This window comes from Sprattus sprattus (assembly GCF_963457725.1).
Source record: "Sprattus sprattus genome assembly, chromosome: 10".
NCBI lineage: Eukaryota > Metazoa > Chordata > Actinopteri > Clupeiformes > Clupeidae > Sprattus > Sprattus sprattus.
Window position 1 is genome coordinate 22,206,607 of NC_137908.1, and position 19,982 is coordinate 22,226,588.

Sequence of the window (19,982 nt, forward strand, 5' to 3'; positions counted from 1 at the left end):
CTCAAAGATTTGTTTATCTTCCAACGCCTCTGTGTCCATCCAGCCGCAGCATTGATGTAGTCTCACCCACCTTTCTCACTCTACACATTGATGTAGTCTCATCCACCTTTCTGTCTCTTTCTTCCGCAACCTTAAATAGTCAGTTTGTAAGGCAGGAGCTTAGAATGAGTGATATTTGTGCCATCTCCACATCCATTTTTAATCTTTCATTTTTTTATACTTCTCCTTGTCCAGTGTGACATTTTTACACATGTTTATATTTGGTTGGTTTGTTGAGTGATTACCATGGTAACACTTCGTATGGCAAATTAAATGTTGTGTTGGTGACACAAGCCTTGTGCAGTGGGAGACTGGGAGCAGGGCTGGCGTGTTTTCATTTTGTTCTAAATCTAGCAAGTTAGCTAGGTAACAACCAAGACTGATTTGCAGTGACCAGCATGCTTTTATGTGTTTTGGAAATATATTTTGATCTGTCTTGCTTTGAAGTCTTTGTATTTTTGCGGAGATTCCAACCCAAAGCACTACATAGTGAGTGGCCTGGACAACAGGTGAGAATAGAATAGAATCGAAGAATACAATAGAATTATCAGTTTCTCACATGAACATTCTTGACCAAAATGAATTTGAGGATGTTAAATTGGGGGGAAAAATCCAAGGAAATGATAGAATAAAAATGCAGAATACGTTTTTTAGGTTATGTAAGGTCATTCTGTAAGTAAACGTGCTGATCTAAGTGCAACCTTGTGCAGTGCATATTGTCTTGGTATTTAGTAAGAATTTCTGCAGAAGTTTTGGAGGTTTTTTGGTGTGAAATCTGACCAATAATCTGAAATCTGAACTCTACTCCATGCGTGGGGCACCATCATGTAGATGGACCATATGAAATCAAATGTCGTTTGTGATGTTTAATTTAATGTGTTGGTGAAACCCTGAATATCCCTGAATTATAGGGGTGTTAATTCTTAAGATCCTTGTCCATGGGCTGTGTTAGCTGTGTTACCGGGGCAGTTAAATTGAATGCTCTGTCATTTCTCTACATTTTGTGATCTACGTCCAAATAAGCAGATGAAACAATTGAAAAATAGCCACTCAATCCTACATGAATTTGCCTACATGAGTTAGGTCTTACTAGGTGGGTTGCTCCATTTAAAGCTGGTTGCTTGAACATCTTCACTTGAAATACTGTCAGCATGACATTGGATTGTCGATGTTGCATGTCTTATGCGAAGATGTTGCAATGACCCACAAAGGATTAAGCTTCAAATTTCAGTCTGCAGCGACACAAACAAATCTGTGGACACAGATTTAAAGTAGGGATCACCATACAGGTGGCACAAGGTTATTTTTGGGCCTGAAATTATAGAGGTCACTTACTGTCCCACAGTTGTTTGTCATGCACTGTATACTAGGGGTGGGGGGGAAAAAAATCGATTATTCGATTTTTCTCGATTCTCTCTAAAACGATTCTCTCTCGAATCAGAAAAGTTTATAATCAATTTCGTAATTTAATCCTTTTTTTTTTTTTTTTTTACACATCCATTTTATGTTGAAATGCAAGCTGCATCGATTATTGGATTGTTCATAGAAAGTCAAAATTGTGACAAGGAAAAGCTTTTTCTCTAATAAAAAATAGAGAAGGTTATTCATCTGTTGATTTTCTTTAATTATCAAACACAAAGTAGGAAGTGTAACAAAGACTCTGAGTAGCAAACTCGAATGTTTTAAAAGTCGAAATGGATTGATAATCGTTTTATCGGTTTAGAATTGATAATCGATAGGCTAATCGTTTTTTTTACACATCCATTTTATGTTGAAATGCAATTATCGATTGATTGATTATCAATTTGAAAACGATTATCGATGCATTTCGACTATTAAATCATTTGAGTTTGCAACTCGAGTCTAAAATCACTTCCTACTTTGTGTTTGATAATTAAAGAAAATCAACAATGAATTACCTTCTCTATTTGCTTTATTAGAGAAAAAGCTTTTTCTTGTCACAATTTTTACTTTCTATGAGCAATGCAATAATCGATGCAGCTTGCATTTCAAAAAAAGTCTGGCTCTGGCATAATCTGTGCAAATGTATTATTTAAGCCCCCAAGTATTCCAAGTAAGTCCACATGATCATTATTTATTGAATATAAACTTTTAAGGAGGCTAAGCATAACAGCAATAGCATCATGTCCCTCTCATTAAAGGCTAGAAACATTACACACATTACATTTCTGTACCTTAAATTCTGAACAGTTGACCTACCATTTTTGCTACCATTTATAATACTGATGGTGCTGATGTAATGCTTCTGGTCAGCTGTGGGATATGTTGACCAACCTTGACAGAAACATCTAGCCTAACTCTGTGACTGCCACAGTAGAGGTCAGTACAGCTGTTACACACTTAAAAGTGCACACAAACAGTATGTGATTCTAACCTTGGATGGTTCTGCTTTATTGCTAAGAGCAGCAACCATATTATGAAGGACCAGGAGATTGGTTACATAACTAATCATATTTCCTGTAGAATAATAATAGAAGACTAGTGGTGGTAGTAGTAGTGTTTTCACTTTGAAGTTTCAAAGGAATTTGTCACTTGAAAGGCATTTAGTTTTGGTTTAAGTTTTAGATACATTTTTTTATGGTATACAGGCATGGTAAAGGACGGATAAAGTTATTCCCACTTACCGTCCAGGCTTTGCACTATGTAGCATGTAGCTGCTGTTGGTGTTTGCAAGGTTTTATGCATGCCTTCTAGCTATTTTTATTATGCAAAGAAACGTGCTACACAAAGAACTTTAATTGTTTTTAGATTCTTCAAACCTCTTTGACCAATCTGAACAAGGTGAATCGCCGGCAGAAGTCTACTGTTGTTATTGCCTGTACATAGTGTTCTGAATGGTATACATGCTGCTTATTTGCTTTGAGTCCTTTGCCAGGTCCCCATTCGTAAGCTCTTACATTTTTGGGTGAGGTAATCCTTTTTGGTTTAGAACTGAGAGAAGGCCACTGAAATGACTATGTGTACAAGACTGATCAACTTTCCAAAGGTTTGAAAATGTACTATTCTGATCTTGCCTCCTTTGCCTATTGTTGTCCTGCCCAGGCCATCACATTAAGCTTTGAACCACATTTAAGTAAACATAATTTCATATAATTCATGCAGTGTAGTCATTCTGAAGTCAGCATTATCAGTAGATTGAGTTGAAATGCCTCCGCTGGGCGACGGATTGGATCACACCAGGGGAAATCCATTCCTCTGATTAAAAGTCATCTTCATGCCCCCCTGACATTGGTCTTTTCACCAACTAGGCTTTTATTCATGGAACTGTTGTAAGCACATGTCTATGCACCGGATGGGTTCCTGCCTCATGGCGTACCAGGTCAACATGATTGGAAGGCTGTTGCTGTGGTTAAATCACACAATTAGTACATAACCATTTTCGAGGGAATCAGAGGGCACGGCCCAAGGGTAACCCCCCTAACCTGAAGTAAATTAGGCTGACATAAAGAGCATCCATGTTTCAGTCTTTAGCTTCTCACCCATAGGGATACACCTACATGTTGGTTAATGGAGGCTGAGTAGGGCTGTATGGGGGGTGGGGTAGAAGTAGTCCTTGAGGTTGCGCTGTGGTTGACATTAGCCTTCTTACAGCAGACACCGAGGTGTGCCTGGGCGTCTTCGGGATTTTCCAACCTGGGCCCTGTCTCTTTTTGGGTAAATTGTTTTGCAATGATTAACAATCAATGACTGAAATCAGTCCAGTATTGAGTTAGAACGCTAAAACTGGCAACAATAAAATAGCTATACAATGGAATCCTATGAGGTCAAGCCTGTGCATTTAAGTAAACTGCTTGTTTTTGCCACTGACAGGCTTGTAAATGCTGTTCAAAGGATCTGAAAACATGGAATGGATCCCCACAGAGATACACTTGTGTCTGTTTACCTCAATAACTTTAAAGAAACCGTTGAAAAAAAATACCGTTTGTACAGTAAGTGTTTTTACCGGTCTCAATCTCGCGATCTCTGATGTAGCACCCCAGGTGCTCTCCTTTGAGTGCCCACTCCAGCACCACACAGTAGGCCAATCAACTACAGGCCCTGAATGGCGTGCTATATCAGAGACCTGATGATCGAGCGTGGTAAAACACCTGAATGATTCACAAATGAGATACTATACCTTGGGCTTTATAGGCACTGCTATTGCTTAAACAGCTGAGGTGAACCAAGAGGTGTAATGTCCTTGATCCTGTTGCCTGAGCCTTAGAATTTTCCCTGGCTTTATTTTGTGTATACAACTTGAGTCCGCTAACGCAATATAGACATGCTAATAATTCTGATCATTAAGTATGTCTGAAGTATACCTTAAGTAGTCATTCTGACCTTTGCAGTTTAATGTGATTAGTTTTAGTTGTGATTTGTCTGAAAAAGATCTCTTTTTTTTTTCTCTCTCTCTTTCACTCAGCAGTTGGCCGGGAGTGCCGCTCGTGGGGGCGGAATCGACTGGCTGCTGGTGGGTGTGGCCGGCGGGCTGGCTCCACCCCCTCCGGGCGGCAGCCTGCGCTCTCAGCCGCCCCCTCCTCCTCCTCCTCCTCGCTCGCCTGCCCTGCGTGCCCGTGCCCATGCCCCCAGTGCCTCACGGGCCACTAACGCCATGTGCATCCCGCACAGCATGGAGGCGGGAAAGCACAGCGGTGGCCACAGCCAAGGTCAGACACCGCAGCAGCAGAGTCAGACACAGCAGCAGGCTGGGATCCCGAGGCAGCGCTCTGGAGGTGTGCCTCTGGAGCCCTTTGTGCACCAGGTGGGCGGCCACACAAGCATGATGCGCTATGACGACCACACTGTCTGCAAGCCCCTCATCTCCCGTGAGCAGCGCTTCTATGAGTCTCTTCCCCCTGAGATGAAGGAGTTCACTCCTGAGTACAAAGGTAGGGAGCGTGTAAATGATGTGATGGCCTGCTTTACTTCTCTTGGCATACTAGTTGCTGTTCTTGCACACCTTTGGTATTCTCAGATGGGTAGGTGGTTGAAAGGCATCTCCAGGGCATGTCCCAGTGATTTCCCAATACTTGGAAGAAGACAGTGCATCTCTTAGTCTGTGTGTCGGTAAGTCTTAGAGGAATGATGCAGAGCCTTTTGTGTACTCTGACACTCATCTGCCACCAAAGAACGAGTGGTTCATTGTGATGGTTTGTTGCATGGTACATGTTAATCAGAAAGGTACAAGTCGGGTTTTGTTTGATGCCACACCGGCATTCCACTAAAAATAGTGCACCCAGAACAGCTGAAATACTGATTTGTGCACATAAAGGACAAACATGTACATCTCATTACATATGTGTACTACAACACGATATGAAGGTTAGTGGATAACCTGAAGATTAAAGTCCACTGTGTCCACAAGTCCATTTTTAAGTAGGAAAGTCTCATTTATACCACATCCTTGATATTGAAGCTATGGCTACCTTCTATAGGTTCACAGTGTTACAGATTATATTTGCAAAGCCTGAATTGGAAATAAAGAACCCCAAAATAGTTTGTGTCCTGTGTGGTACGAATTCCACAGGATAAAACAATCAACAATCATCTAATTAGTTAGAGTTGCACAGCTGTGTATAATCTAGTCAATCTGTCAAGTGGTTTAGCCCTGGGCCCCGATTGTCATACCTCGTTTAGCAAGTTACCGTGATAATTTTTAGGATGAGGTAGTATAAGTCCCTCTTTTCAGTTCATGGAAGCAACTTTGGATAAATCACCATAGCAACACATCAAAAAGACTTCAACCTGCTCCAGCGCAGGCTAATTTAAGTGAAGCTGGATAAGCTTGCCACACCCCGGGAAAAAGGAGAGATCCCGCATTGACCAAGGAGAGATATTAGTTAGATTAGCGTTTCATAGAGAGAGAGTTCTTCGCGATCGCCAAGATTCGTTATTCCATCATGATGAGTTATTGTATGAGCGCTACCGATTCAACCGAAAAGGAATCTTTTATTTACAAGTCCTTCTCGAGCCATTTATTGCAAACACCGCAGCCGAGCATTGACTGTCTTGCGTTTTTTTTTGCGAGTGGTACATTTTTGTAGTGTCAGTGATGCGGAGAACAAAGCACACATAGTTATATGACAGTGTTATTAGTACACCATAGCATATAATTATTGTAGAAAATGATTAAGGTGGAGTCATGATAAGAATAGAGAGAAATACACACAATTTATTTTCACTGCTTCAATTTCGTATTAATACATTTACATTTAGTAATTTAGCAGATGCTTTTATTCAAAGGGAACTACAATGAAATGTAAAACTACACTTGGCAAGGAGGTCTGAGCAATCGAACTAGCAACTTTGCGATTACTAAACGACTTCTCTACCGACTGTACCACTGTCACACTTGTCATTACTCAATACCCATACATACATATATCCCCCCATACACAGCTTCTTGACTTGCTCTCGCAGTGTTGGAGGTGTTGGATTTTGCCATGATTATGGTCTTGTATTCTTCATAAGCGTTCATGATCCTCTCCTGCTCGCCAGCGGATAAAAAAGGAGGCTCTTTTTTTTTGAGTTAAGTAGCCATTGTACCGTTTAAATGTATGGTTTTGGTGAACGATCCTTCCCCCTTTTGAAGTAGGACGGGCACGCGCAATGATACATTTAGTCTCGTTCTAATTAACGGCATTATTTGGGGGCGGATCAGCCTTAGACGAATCGAGATAGCCTGTCATCTCGATAATTTAAACTGGCTAATGGGACAATCGATCAACTTAACTGCCTCACTTACAACGAACGGGCCCTGATGTTGCCTAAAGTAAATCATCATACTTAGATATAAGTTGCTTTGGCAGTGGTATTGATGTTGTTGCCAGGAACTACCATGAAGACTACAGACAGTATTTGTGTGTAGTACTATTTAACAATAAATAATGCATAGTGAGACTGAGCTCTGCCAATTGAACCTTTATTGTGCATCCAGATATCAATAATAGAGCAATTAAGAGAAAGTGCTGTGCTTGGATGTGATGTAGCCAACTGTGGGTAAACCTTAGAGCAACGCTGCTAGCAATGTAGTGAGTTACACGTCTGCAATGGGGAGCTATTTGGGCAATATACCTAAACTTGATGTGGAAATGTGAAAATAGGCCTACTAACTGCAATAATAAATGTGTCAGGAAATTTGAGGGCTAGCTTCAGTCATTTACTATCACAGGTGAATCTAGGGCTAGCTTCTGTCAGTTAGTATCACAGGCGAACTGACTTGACTGCCAGTAAGTTTACATGATGGTACCAATTTGAATCTAGCTGTATTTGGACAATGCATTGCTATTCTTTGGGGCAACTGCTATTATCAAAATATATATGGCAGTGAATAAATCGAATCATTGGCCGAAAGCATGTCATATCCTGGTACGATAGGTGGCGCTGTTTTCATTACAACTACTGGTGATATAGCCATTTCCGCTTGACCTCTTCATCACTACCACCCGGCAGCGACCATAGACATATATACATGCATCATATATGATAATCGCTGCTAGACGCTCACTGTTCAGTCCCCCCCAAAAAAAACAGCCTGTGTCACTGTGATCTGTTTCGTCGCCTGTCGTCCTGCCTGCGTTTCTGCCGTTCTCATTCTATGCTTATCAATCTGTTTTGCTATCCCTGTTGATTTATTTTATCCGTTTAGGTGTTTATGTTGTTAAATTATAAAAATTTGAAGCCAGATCTATTTCTGAATCTTGAATGGCCATGGGCTGCGTTCAATTTCCATGTCTGGTGTCGCCATTCTCATTGTTTACAATGGATTAGAACTCTGCTAGTGTCTGCACCGTGTCTGCAGGGCAGGAGAAGGTTGTGGGAGACGACAATGAAATTGCAACGTTGCGTTGAATTCGCTCCTGTTACCATGGAAACAATAAACAAAGATAACTTTAGTATCTAAGTAGCAACTGCATATCAGAAATGGCTAACAGAAAAGTTTTGTGATATTACTGTTTTTTGAAAAGGAAACATATAATTGTCAAGTTCACTGTTAAACTATATGTTTCTCAGTCGAATATTTCAAGTATGCGCAAAGACGCAGAGTCCAGTTCCTTGTCCAATTCACCGTTTAGAAGCGGGCGATGTCAGAATTATCAACCGACTCGGACCGAGTTATCTTGGGATGTCGATCGGATCGTAGGCAGTCCACAATTAGTCGACCAAAGGTGTTAACAAGAGAAGGATAATTGTTTTTCAGTCCAAACAAGCCAGTCATTCGAATCCATGAAACCACGCTGTGTGATGGAGCTCCGTCACTAGCCCGAACCTGCCCGGGGAATGGCCACTGAACTTGTCTTGAGATATTTTTTAATTGGCTCCGGGCCATCAGGCCATTAGTTACGGTGTGTCGCACTTAAATAGTCTTGAACACTTATTCAGCTTTATTTAGTTGACAGTAAAACATGAGTACCACTGTGCATGGTCTTTATGTGTTGTATGCATTATATTTGCAACGTATGGACTGGTGATGCAAGTTGGCTACCAATTTATTCTGGACAGCATTTCTTTCACAAGTATCGTTCCTTGTGTAGTCCCAATACTGTAGTAACTGAACTGTCAATTTAGCCATCATGCCTATTGTATGGGAAGGGATCACCCGGTTGACAAGTTTTATTAATTCACAAATCTAGGTAAAACTGCCACTAAATTAAATGTGTTGTCTGCATTCTTATCCAATACAATACAGGGAAGAGTGTAGTTTTGATTGGCTGTTAAGCTCAAATATTAACAACTTTTCAACAAAATTGTGGACTGCACTTTTAATACCCCAGATATTTGAGACTCCACTGTTACACAAACATTGTAATGTAATGGTCTTCATGCTTAATTCATTCTTTGCTAAAGCAGTATACAGCACAAATTATAAGATGGATAAGTTTATCCATTAGTCAGCATTTATCCTTCACTTTATTCAGCATATTACGCGTAATTTACCTTTGAACACAGAGTTGACCTAGGGGTGGGCGATATGGGCAAAAAAATAATATCTCGATATTTTTTTCATTTTGACGATAACGATAATTAGACGATATTTAAAAAAAAATGTGATTGGAATTCTCAGAGTTATACCTTCTTGGAGATTACAATAATGGGCACAATGTTTAAGGAAAACACTTCTTTATTGTCTTTAAACAAAAATAACTTAATTGAACTGCAATGCAGATATATTGAACTCTTGTAATAAAGTGCTCCATGCATCCATGAGAATTATTGCACATCAATAGCAGTTCTTATGGCCTTATTAAACTTAAAATTCTGTCTAGGATTGTATAAAAATACAAATACATGAGCATTAGAGCATGGATCGGGACGAATTTTTCTGTACGAGCCCGGCCCGGTCCGACAGCCCCACGGAATCAATTTCTCAACTGTTCATAGTACTAATGCCACATTGACGTACGTTTTTTATGAATAGCCTGGCTTTATTAAACTGGGGCATCAACAGTTAAATGCTCTCTCTCACAAACAAGCGCTGTTAAACGCACAAGAGTACACAATAAGCATATTTAAATTAAATGATTCACATTGCAATAACGTTTAGTAAAATGGTGCGGCTCCTTTAAGGTGCACCGTGAGGGACAACGGTGACGCATAGTTTGGATGTAGCAACAAACATTTATATGCTGTGAAAGTGTTAACCAGTATGTGAGTAACGTGAGTTTTGTTAAAGCATTGCGTGTGTAATGTGTAGCTATTTCATTCCGTTTGCTAACCTTTCCTGCTGTCTGTACTTACTAACCAGCAGCAGACGTAAAGGAAGGGAATTAACCCTGAAGTTAATAACATGCAATCTACTTCGGCCGTGGAGCATTTTACTCCACTGCAATATTCAACTACGTTCAGCGACAGACAGCAGGAGAGGTTAACAAACGGAATGAAATAGTTACACATTACACATGCTATGTTTTAATAAAACTCACGTTTTATGCTACACCAACGGAGGCACAACAGACATCACCATGCGCTGCTAACTTGTTGCAAAGTGGATGTGCGAAGTCATGTCACGTGATCACGTAGGCCCACTAGTCGTGTGAGTGCCGTGCTGTGGGGAGCGCTGCTGCTCCGTAGGCTATATTAAGAACATGATGTGAAAAGTTTCCCCGTGCGTGTCATTGTTTTTGGCGAAGTCATTTAAATACTCGATAATGTAATTTTGCACATCGTTTGAACAACAATGACGATATTATCGCAGACGATATATATCGCCCACCCCTAAGTTGACCACATAGCAGCTGTCCTCCCCCTCACAAACTCCTAGGAAGTTCAACAAGAGCATTTCAAGTTCATTCATAGATCCTCCTCTTCCGTGGGAAGGTTTTCTTAGAAGATTTACATGATAATCCGATTTAAGGTGTGTCGACTCATTCAAGAATAAATGTTGGAGTGGATGTTTAATGTGTTTATGTGCACACATGGTTTTGCACTAACTTGACCCACACTCTGAATTAAATTGAGAGAAAGAGAATTGGGTGCATGTGTTTGATAACACTGACCAGAAACCTCTGTAAACAAAACATGGGAATGTGCCGACACATGGTCCTACAAGAAATTGATATTTGAACCGACTCCTTCACCCCCTAATTTCCCTGACCTCACACCACCGGTCTACTGTACAGCACTGGAGTGTGATAAAAATAGAGCTGGCCACTTGAGTCTGCAGGCTTGCCATTGTTGGATGGTGACAATGAGGCTTAAAACAAGAGGTATGTGTGAAATGGATAATGGGTTATAAATAACTTGGGCCATGGCTCCAGGGCTGGGTTAGTGTTGTCTAGTAAGCTTTGGGGGGGAGTTGTCCCTGTAATACCCTTAAAATACAGTAATGTGCATTGAGTGGCTTGACATATCAGGACTGTATGATGGTGTATTTTCCTTTTCATTTTAAACAGCTTTGTCAGAAATTGTTGATAAAGTTTTGGCCCACTCTGACTGGCTCACTCACTCAGACACTTACATACACAAACCTCCATACTTCTACTCTTACCTGCAGCTGTTATACTTTATTTCAAGGTGTTTTTATACAGACTGTTCAAGGAGGAACTTGCAAAGGAAATATTTCAGCTATTTGGAGAATTAGTCATGTTTAGTCTAACAACAGATTTACTAATGATTAGCAACGCAATGAACCTTTTTGAAATATTATGATATTTTGCTTTGGTGGGTGTATCCATGTTAACTCCTTTTATTGTTACTATTTCGTTACGTTGGTTTCTAAACCGATACAATAAGACTTTATGATTAATTTAGTGACACAAATGTTTTACAAATACCCCATAATTTGCAAACAAACAGAATATGATTTATAAATGCCCATGATTTGTAAATATGCCCAGCATGAGTTACAAATACAACACACCTCTCAAACAAACACAGCGTGCCACAGAATCCCTGAACACGCATCACAAACACCTAGAGCAGAAATCCTTTAGAGGTTTCCCAAATATTACAGCAGTTTTGGTGTATGCAGATGGTCTTAGCATAAAGATCCTTCAGAGTGCAAAGACATAAATAATGCATACTGAGTCTGAGCTTTGCTAACTGCATCCAGGTAACTTTTTTTTGTGCATCCAAATACCAAAAATGGAACAATTAAAAGAAGTGCTGCGTTTCGATGTGCTGCATGTCTCTCAGTTGGAATCGTTATTGGAAATGCTCACCTCTAGTAATATGGCCCGTGGCTTCTATGTGATTGGATGAACAGAGTCCTGTAATTGACCTATCGCTAAGCCCCGCCCCCCCTTAGTAACTCGGACAAGTTATCAGCGCTGACTAGAGTCCACAATGGCAGCTATCAGTGTCAAAACTATATTCTAAAAGGCTCTAGACAACTTTTGGAGACAAAATGGCCTGATTTCGGCTAGAAGCCTTCAAAAGGGACTTCATAATGCAATCGAGGGATATGTATACAATTTAAAACTCGATATGGTGGATAACAAGCTTAAATTTGAGGCGAGAATTTACAGAGCTCAATGCAAGAGGGAGAAGCCTAATCTCACTGTCATCGCGATTGCAGATAAATACATCCAATACCAGCATTGTTCATGGGAAGGGAAGGAAAGATACAATGAATTCACCCAGGAAAGATACAATGAATTCACCTTCAGTTAATTTAACTAATCTGGAGAGGCACTGAGATGTAGACCTACGTCTATTAACTAGCATTAACCTGACCCTGACAGGACAGTGTCCTAACCATATGGTCCTAACTGTCTAGCTTGTTATTGTAACGGTGTTAAATTACCGGCATGCGTGTGTTTCTTGCACGTTGTCATGTTAATCCATTATTAGAATTGCCCAGCTAGTGAATAGCTAACGTTTGAACCAGAGATAACTTGCCTAAGCCTAGCATAACATGAGTGGTGAAAGTAAGCAGGGACTGTCAATGACAATAATGTGAATAATGAGTGTGCCTTTTATCATGTAGGCTTCGTTGATTGCTTTAGCAAAGGAAAATTCCAACCAAGCAAGAGTATGGCAGAAAGCTAATGAATGTAGAGTTCACTGTGTGGTCTGCCACAGCTTAATCCACCGGAGATATTTGGCCCTGTCTTGTTTTTGTTTAGGAAATGAGATACAATATACCCCATTGCCTATCCTAAGTGTTGTATCTACCCCATGCACATCGTTTGACCATTTTTGTTGAACTTACATTACAACAAATCCTATAAAACAACCGAAAAATCACGGTCTCTAATGCTATCCTATGGAGCTGTAAACTCACGATGTCCGAGTGCAGCTGTTACTAAACTGCCATTGGCCCATCTGCGTTCGAAAGGCGGGGCTTAGCGATAGGTCAATTCCTCATGTAATGGTCATAATGATATTCAGACATTCCAGACTTCTGCTTAACATGGCTGTTTTGCCTTCTGCATCTGTTTCTATGGAAACAACATTAACAAACAGATCATGAAAGAAGGTGCAGCTGAGGAGAAACCTCATTAATATGTTCAACAAAGTGATCGACTCTTTTTCAATACAGCAGAGCACCTATGATCATAGAGCCCCCATGCCCCCATCATGAGCATTTCCAGTATTTTTTATCAAAGTATTTTGTCTCCTACTAAAATTCCTTTGATAATTATACATTTCAGGACAACCCCAGAGTCTACACTGTTCACGGTAACCTTGAAGACCTTGGCTCATGCCACTTTTAAAGCTAGATTTGAACCACATGCTTGTGCTTTGAAACATCCACCTATTATCTAGGTTATTTTAGTCCTTCTATCAGCCGTGCAGTCTACACAAACAAATCTAAGCCTCTCCTGCGGGCTCTTAGAAGCCATGACGTTAAATCCTGCCATTGTTTGGACAGAATAGCCAGGGATCACCACAGATTTAGAGCACTCTTTGTCTTAGAGGACTCTTACAGCTAGGCAAAAAAATCAAATCCCTAATGCTAATGAAACTGAGCTCTTCCTGTTTTGGTTTGGCTATTGGAAGAGCCTTATGTTCTGCTTCACAGAAACAGAATCTCAGTCACACACACACACACACACACACACACACACACACACACACACAGGCTTATTTGAAATCAGCACTTTCTTCATTCATTTGCTCTTCACCAAAGAAGGATCAGAGTAGTAAAATGCTGTCTGCCTAACACTATTATTTACCCCCTCCTCTCTATTGGTCTGTGCCTGTCTGGCTGTCCCTCTCTTTCTCACACTTTCTCATTTCCCCCTCATGACTGACGCAGACGCAGTCCAGTGCTCTTCAGAATTTGACATTCAGTTACTACACAGATATATAGAAAACAAATGCCTTCACTAATGAATGGCACTTAAACAATTATGGAGGAACAGCAGTCATGAATGTGACTTGATCTGTGGTGTGTGGCCTGCTGCTCACTGGGTGTGTGTTCTTGTTCTGGTTGTAGGTGTGGTGTTGGTGTGTTTCGAGGGAGGCATAGATGGCTACATTAACCTGGTGGCATACCCATATGTGGAGAGCGAGGGGCTGGAACAGGAGGAGCAGGTAGATCGTGAGCGCGACCAACCACGCCGCAAGCACTCACGCCGCAGCCTGCACCGCTCCAGCAGTGACTACAAGGAGGAGAAGCCTGCACATGAGAGTGACAGCAGTGAAAAGTAAGTTGCGGTTTGTCTGTGAGGATGAGATGAGATTTTTGTATTTGTATATAAATTCTGCTTTTTTGTGCTGGCAGGTATAGTTATTTGTATGTGATTTCTTTTATACTATATTTTTCCAACTATAAACGGCACTGTATATAAACCACATCACAGATTTTTTTTTTTGTTTACAAAACACACCCATGTTTTGACCACAGTTTATTCAATGTTACATCATCCTGTATACAGGGTAAGTACGGTCATGAAAAAACTCGAAAAGTCATTGAATTTTAAAATGGTTATTTCCAGGCCTGGAAAAGTGCTTGAAAAAAAAAAAAATCCCAAAAGTTTTGGAACTTTACTCTACGCTCTGTGGCAGCATCTTTAAAGGCCTTTGGAAGCTCAATGTTAAAGCTGGAGACTTCCTATGAATGCTGTGTACAAAACTGTCCCTATGTGATGAATGGTCTTGAAGATATTGCAGCTTGAAAATGGATGAAAACACATTTTGTGCAATTTTTGGCATACTATAGCAAAAACAATTACAGCATCTACCAACATGAAACGAACTGTTTTGGAAAGATTAGATGTTTGTTCTTAACATATAAAAAATCTGTGATGGTGTTCTGCCTCATTTTCTCAAAATTCGTTTTTTGTACACGGCCAGCATTCGGAAGTTATGGAAGCATATTCAAATGCTAACAAAATGCACTACGTTTCTGACACAGAGCTTAAGCTGCATATTTTTGTATGCTTTGGAATTGTCATTGTTAGTCTGGGCAAGTTAACGCGTTAATCTTGCGTTAATTATTTTATCGCGCGTTAACGCAGGTTTTATTATTTATTTTATGATGTTAAAAGTCTGTTGCCTACAGGCTTTTATTTTGAAAAGTCTGCTGCTGACTGCTGCGCAACCGGAAAAGAAACAAATGGGCGGATAAACAAACCTGGGCATAGACATATATGCACTTGAAAAGTTGACAACACGCGAGTTAACACAGATACACGAAAGCTAAACTTCTCCAAATAATGTGGCGATTCATTGCCTGTGCATCACCTCCAGCAAAGGTTAACGTCAGTGGGCGTTAACCGATCAGCTGTTCGCTAGAATCTAGATGTTCTTTGTCTCTGAATGATGCTAGCAGCAGCTTAGTAGCCTGTCACCCTACTGGAATGGATCCATCATTAAGATCACATCAGGATGACAAGAAAACCAAGTATCGAAAATATGATTTTGAGCTTGTTGTGCAATGATATATCCCCTGTCCTCCCGGCTCCCGATAAGTTAAGCTAACTAATGTTACCGTGCTAGCTATCGCTAGCTAGCATGGGTAGTTGTCATTAACTAGCGAGCTACAAACGTAAAAATCAAAAGAGATATGGCAAAAACAACGTCATAAACAGGCTGGTTAGTTACATTACAGGGAAACCAGCCATCAAGTCAACACAACTTTTTGGTGCTTCACCACACTCTAAACATTAATGCCCTGGCAGTGGCAATAAGCTTTAGTTTTGTATTTGTTTTGATAACATTGTTTAAGTTGAGAATTACACACTATTTCAAGTATTTATTTTATTAAACTGCTACTATATAGAAATGTTGTGGCACTTTTGTTCATATGGCAGAACATTACAAAATAAAAGTGCATTATACTTTTGAATTGATTATTGGATTTTGCGTATAGAAATGCGATTCATCGTGATTAAATTTTTTTTTATCGTTGCCCAGCCCTAGTTTAAATACTACATTTTATCACTTTTTCATGTATACACTGAGATTTCACAAAATGTTTGGTCATGGAAATTTGATTTAAAGTCATGGAAGAGTCATGGAAATCCATTGGTCAAAATGTGTATGAACCCTGTGTATAGTAAAACTAAATGCCATGCAGTTATGGTGTGAGCACTACTAGCCATTTAAAAGTTGTATGGGATGGGCATTTCAAGCAAAAATGCTACACCCTCTTCTCGTAGTGAAGGTGGCCTGTGAAGGTGTGATATTTCAATGCTGTTTAAGTAGCAGTGCTGACCGATTATGGCCGAAGCCCTCCATTAATCCAGGAAAAAGCCTGGCTTTACCAGGGTCTTATTGGGCGGGGATAACTCCAATTACTGATACTAGGCGAATTACAACATGTACAAACTCACCTCAGGAGGCAACAAGTTTAATAAAATAGTTTGCTCCCTAGAAGTGGGGAAGAAATTAGCAGATGTGATGCAAGCATTGATAAATGTGTATATATATATATGTGTATATATATATATGATGATTGGTTATAGCTAGACAATTATTACATTCATATCTTTACTGAAAATATCAAGATTCTTGAAAAAAATCCCAGAGATGCATGATTTTTATATCCATAGTACTGTAGGTTTCCCCGTAGACAGTGCGGTCATCCAGGCTAAAGGTTTAGAGATAGGAAGCTCTTGCCAATGAATATTCCAGTAGCAAGACTGGAGGAATTCCACAAACAAAACCTTATCTGGACTGTACTGAAAAACTTACAAAATCTTACAGATCCAAATGTTCCATAAACTGCTCCCATTTTAAGAGGCATAATTTGTATCCTGCAGACATGACTGAAAATAAAAGACCTGTAAAGGAAATCCAGATGTTGCTGGTTGGGACAGATACAGATGCACATATATCAACTTCAGGCCTTAAATTATCTTTTATTGTTTGTTAAGGTTATGGACATATTTGAGTTATTTTAAATTTGCTCAACTTTGTGCACAGCATACCTTTTGTATTCTGTCAAATTTTATTTTGGTCCTCTTGATGCGAGGTGGCTTTTCAGAGATATATTAACTTCAATATTGAATTGAATTGAATTGAATTGAATTCAATTTTTTTTATTTTTATAAAGCACCAGAACAATAACATTTTCTCAAGGCGCTTTACAGAGCCCAGAGCCTGGACCCACTTAAATATTAACATTTATATATTTATAAAAGAAATAATCTATACATTGACATGGTTCCGGTGACGTCAGCGCAGCGAATGGCAGCTTCAGAACACAGCTCCTCCAAAAATCTATATATTTCGCCCCAAATTGAACAAATAATAAAACGTTTTACTTTTACACGGTCAAAATGTCGGGGCCGAAAGCAAGAACAAGGGAAGCGACGGGAAAGAAAGGTACTGAACAGCAAACAGAGTTAGTTGCCCAAGTTAATTCTAGCTCACCTCACGAGGATGCTAGCTCAAGCCAAGTCACAGCGGCTAGCCTAGCTAAAGTTCTGGAGGAGATTCGGGATTTTCGTCAAGATATGAATAAACAACTGAACGACATCAAATCTGAACTCACTAAAGTTGATGAAAAAGTTGAGGAAGTAGAGAATCGTGTTGGTGAGGTAGAAGACCGTACTCAGAATGTGGAACAAGTGGTATCAAAACTGATAAAAGAAGTGACCCGGCTCGAGAATAAAATGCTCGACCTAGAAGGTAGGACCAGGCGGAAAAATATCCGAATGTTCAATGTGCCAGAAGACGCAGAGGGGACATCAATGGTGGAGTTTGTGGAAAAGCTACTGCGTGATAAACTGGAAATACCCGAAGCAACGGAAATCGAGATTGAGAGAGCTCACAGGGCACTTGTTCCTAAACCTACTGGGGAAGACGAGCCACGGTCAATAGTCATTCGATTCCTGAGATACACGACTAAAGAAGAAATCCTACGGAAAGCATGGGGGAAGAAAACAGTGCTTATGAACAATAACAGACAGATATTTTTTGACCAGGATTACCCCCCATCAGTTCTACAGAAACGCAAGGAATACTCCGAGGCAGAACGAGTTCTGAAACGCAACAGCATTCGCTTCCAGACTCCATTCCCAGCCAAACTGCGAGTGCACTACGAGAATGGCACACAGCTCTACCAATCAGCAGAGGAAGCGACAGCAGATATGAACAAAAGAGGGCTCCCCATCAACGTATTCAGGGCTGAACCGAAGGAGGATTTAGCCGCGCAGCTGTCTCGCACATCATGGCAGAGAGTGGAAGCCCGAGGACGGAGACAGGTGGACATATAACAAGAGTTAAAGAAGCCGCGAATGAATGGAAGATGTTGTGAAACGGTGGTAACTGTCTCAATTCAAAAAATCTCACTATCTTAACACAAGTAGATTCCCTTCCCTGACAAACGTAAGAATATATAGTATAATGGAGGGATCGACCTTAAGTTAGCCTTTGCACTGATGGACAAAGTTATTTTTTTCTCCCTTTTTGGGGAATCTCAGAGGAGGCCCTCAACCTACGAAAAGGAGAGGCTTTCCTCCCAAGCTAGACGTTCCTTCTAGCTTAGTTAAGGGTCATTTCAGGACCTCAGCCTCTGAATCTCAGTTATTATGTTTTTTATTTTACTGTGGGAAAATGTTCTTGATTGTTGTTTTTTTAGGGAGTAAATCACTTGAAATATGTTTAAACTTAAAGATGCATAGACATAATCTATGGCTAGTGACAAGGTTAAAATAATTTCTTACAATGTTAACGGGCTGTTAAATCCAATCAAACGCTCTAAAATTCTAACTAAAATGAAGAAAGAGAGGGCACATGTGGTGTATTTACAAGAAACCCACTTAAATGACAAGGAGCACGAACAACTTAGAAGAATGGGCTTTACTAACTTGTTCTTTTCATCATATAAGCTAGGACATAGGAGAGGGGTAGCCATTCTTATTTCTAAACAGGTCAACTTTGAAAAAATATCTGAAATAAAAGATAAGGAGGGTAGGTATGTTTTAGTTAAGGGAAATATGGATGGAAAAATAATAACTTTACTCAATATCTATGCACCCCCAGGAAGTGATATGGGATTTTTTCAAAAGATAATTGATATTATGATAACGAAAACAGAAGGCCTACTAATATGTGGGGTGGATCTTAATATCCATCTACAACCACAACTTGATTCTTCAAGTGGGAAAACATATGTAACAAAATCTCTATATAGAAAAATCAACACACTTTTCAAGGATGTGGGACTTATTGATGTATGGAGAGAACTATTCCCTCAAGGAAGAAATTATACCCACTACTCAGCTCCCCATTCCATATACACAAGAATAGATTATTTCATAACATTTGGGAGGGATAGAGATAAAATACATACATGTGATATTGGGACAATTGATTTGAGCGACCATGCGCCTATTTATCTAACTGTTGACCTTGACCTACCACCCCGAAATAATATATGGAAATTAAACTCTGGCCTACTCAATGACCCTTTCAAACAAGCTATTAGAAAAGAAATTAGTGATTTTCTAGAATTTAATGACAATGATGAGGTCTCACCTCTTATATTATGGGATACTTTGAAAGTTGTTTTAAGAGGAAAAATTATAGCAATAGCCTCACATAAGAAAAGACAAAGAAAAAAGGCTCTAGAGGACCTACAACAAAAATTGAAGAACTTAGAATCAAAACATAAGACCAGTTCAGATGGAAATACATTTCAGGAAATCAAAAAAATCAGAAATGAAATTAGAAATTTAACCACACAAGACATTAAAAGAAACCTCATGTATTTGAAACAGAGACATTATGAAAGCGGCCCAAAATCAATGAAAATACTGGCATGGAAACTGAAGAAAAAACTAGCTGAAAATACAGTTCATAAAATTCGACAACCTAGAACAAATGAGATCAAAAACAAACTAAGTGAGATTCACGAAGCATTTGAAGCCTTTTACAAAAAATTGTATACAAGAGTCCCAGGAGGAGACATAGCCCAGATTGATACTTTCTTGAACACCCTGAAATTACCCACGCTTAATGAAGAACAAAACCAAGAGCTAATCGCTGAAATAACAGAAAATGAACTGCAAGTGGCAATAAGCAGACTTAAAGTAGCGAAGGCGCCA

At 39.8% G+C, this 19,982-nt stretch overlaps 1 protein-coding gene across 2 annotated transcripts in view; it reads left to right on the plus strand.

Moving 5' to 3' along the window:
- The window catches only part of ip6k1 (inositol hexakisphosphate kinase 1), a 54,101-nt gene that overhangs the window by 22,302 nt on the left and 11,817 nt on the right, over positions 1-19,982 (plus strand). The window contains exons 2-3 of one of the 2 annotated variants that reach the window (XM_080846625.1): positions 4,463-4,928; positions 13,922-14,132. In XM_080846625.1, the coding sequence (XP_080702751.1) occupies positions 4,652-4,928; positions 13,922-14,132 (488 nt within the window). In that variant the 5' untranslated portion in view covers positions 4,463-4,651. The remainder of the gene's footprint in view (positions 1-4,462; positions 4,929-13,921; positions 14,133-19,982) is intronic. The other variant, XM_080846626.1, reaches the window with a different exon arrangement.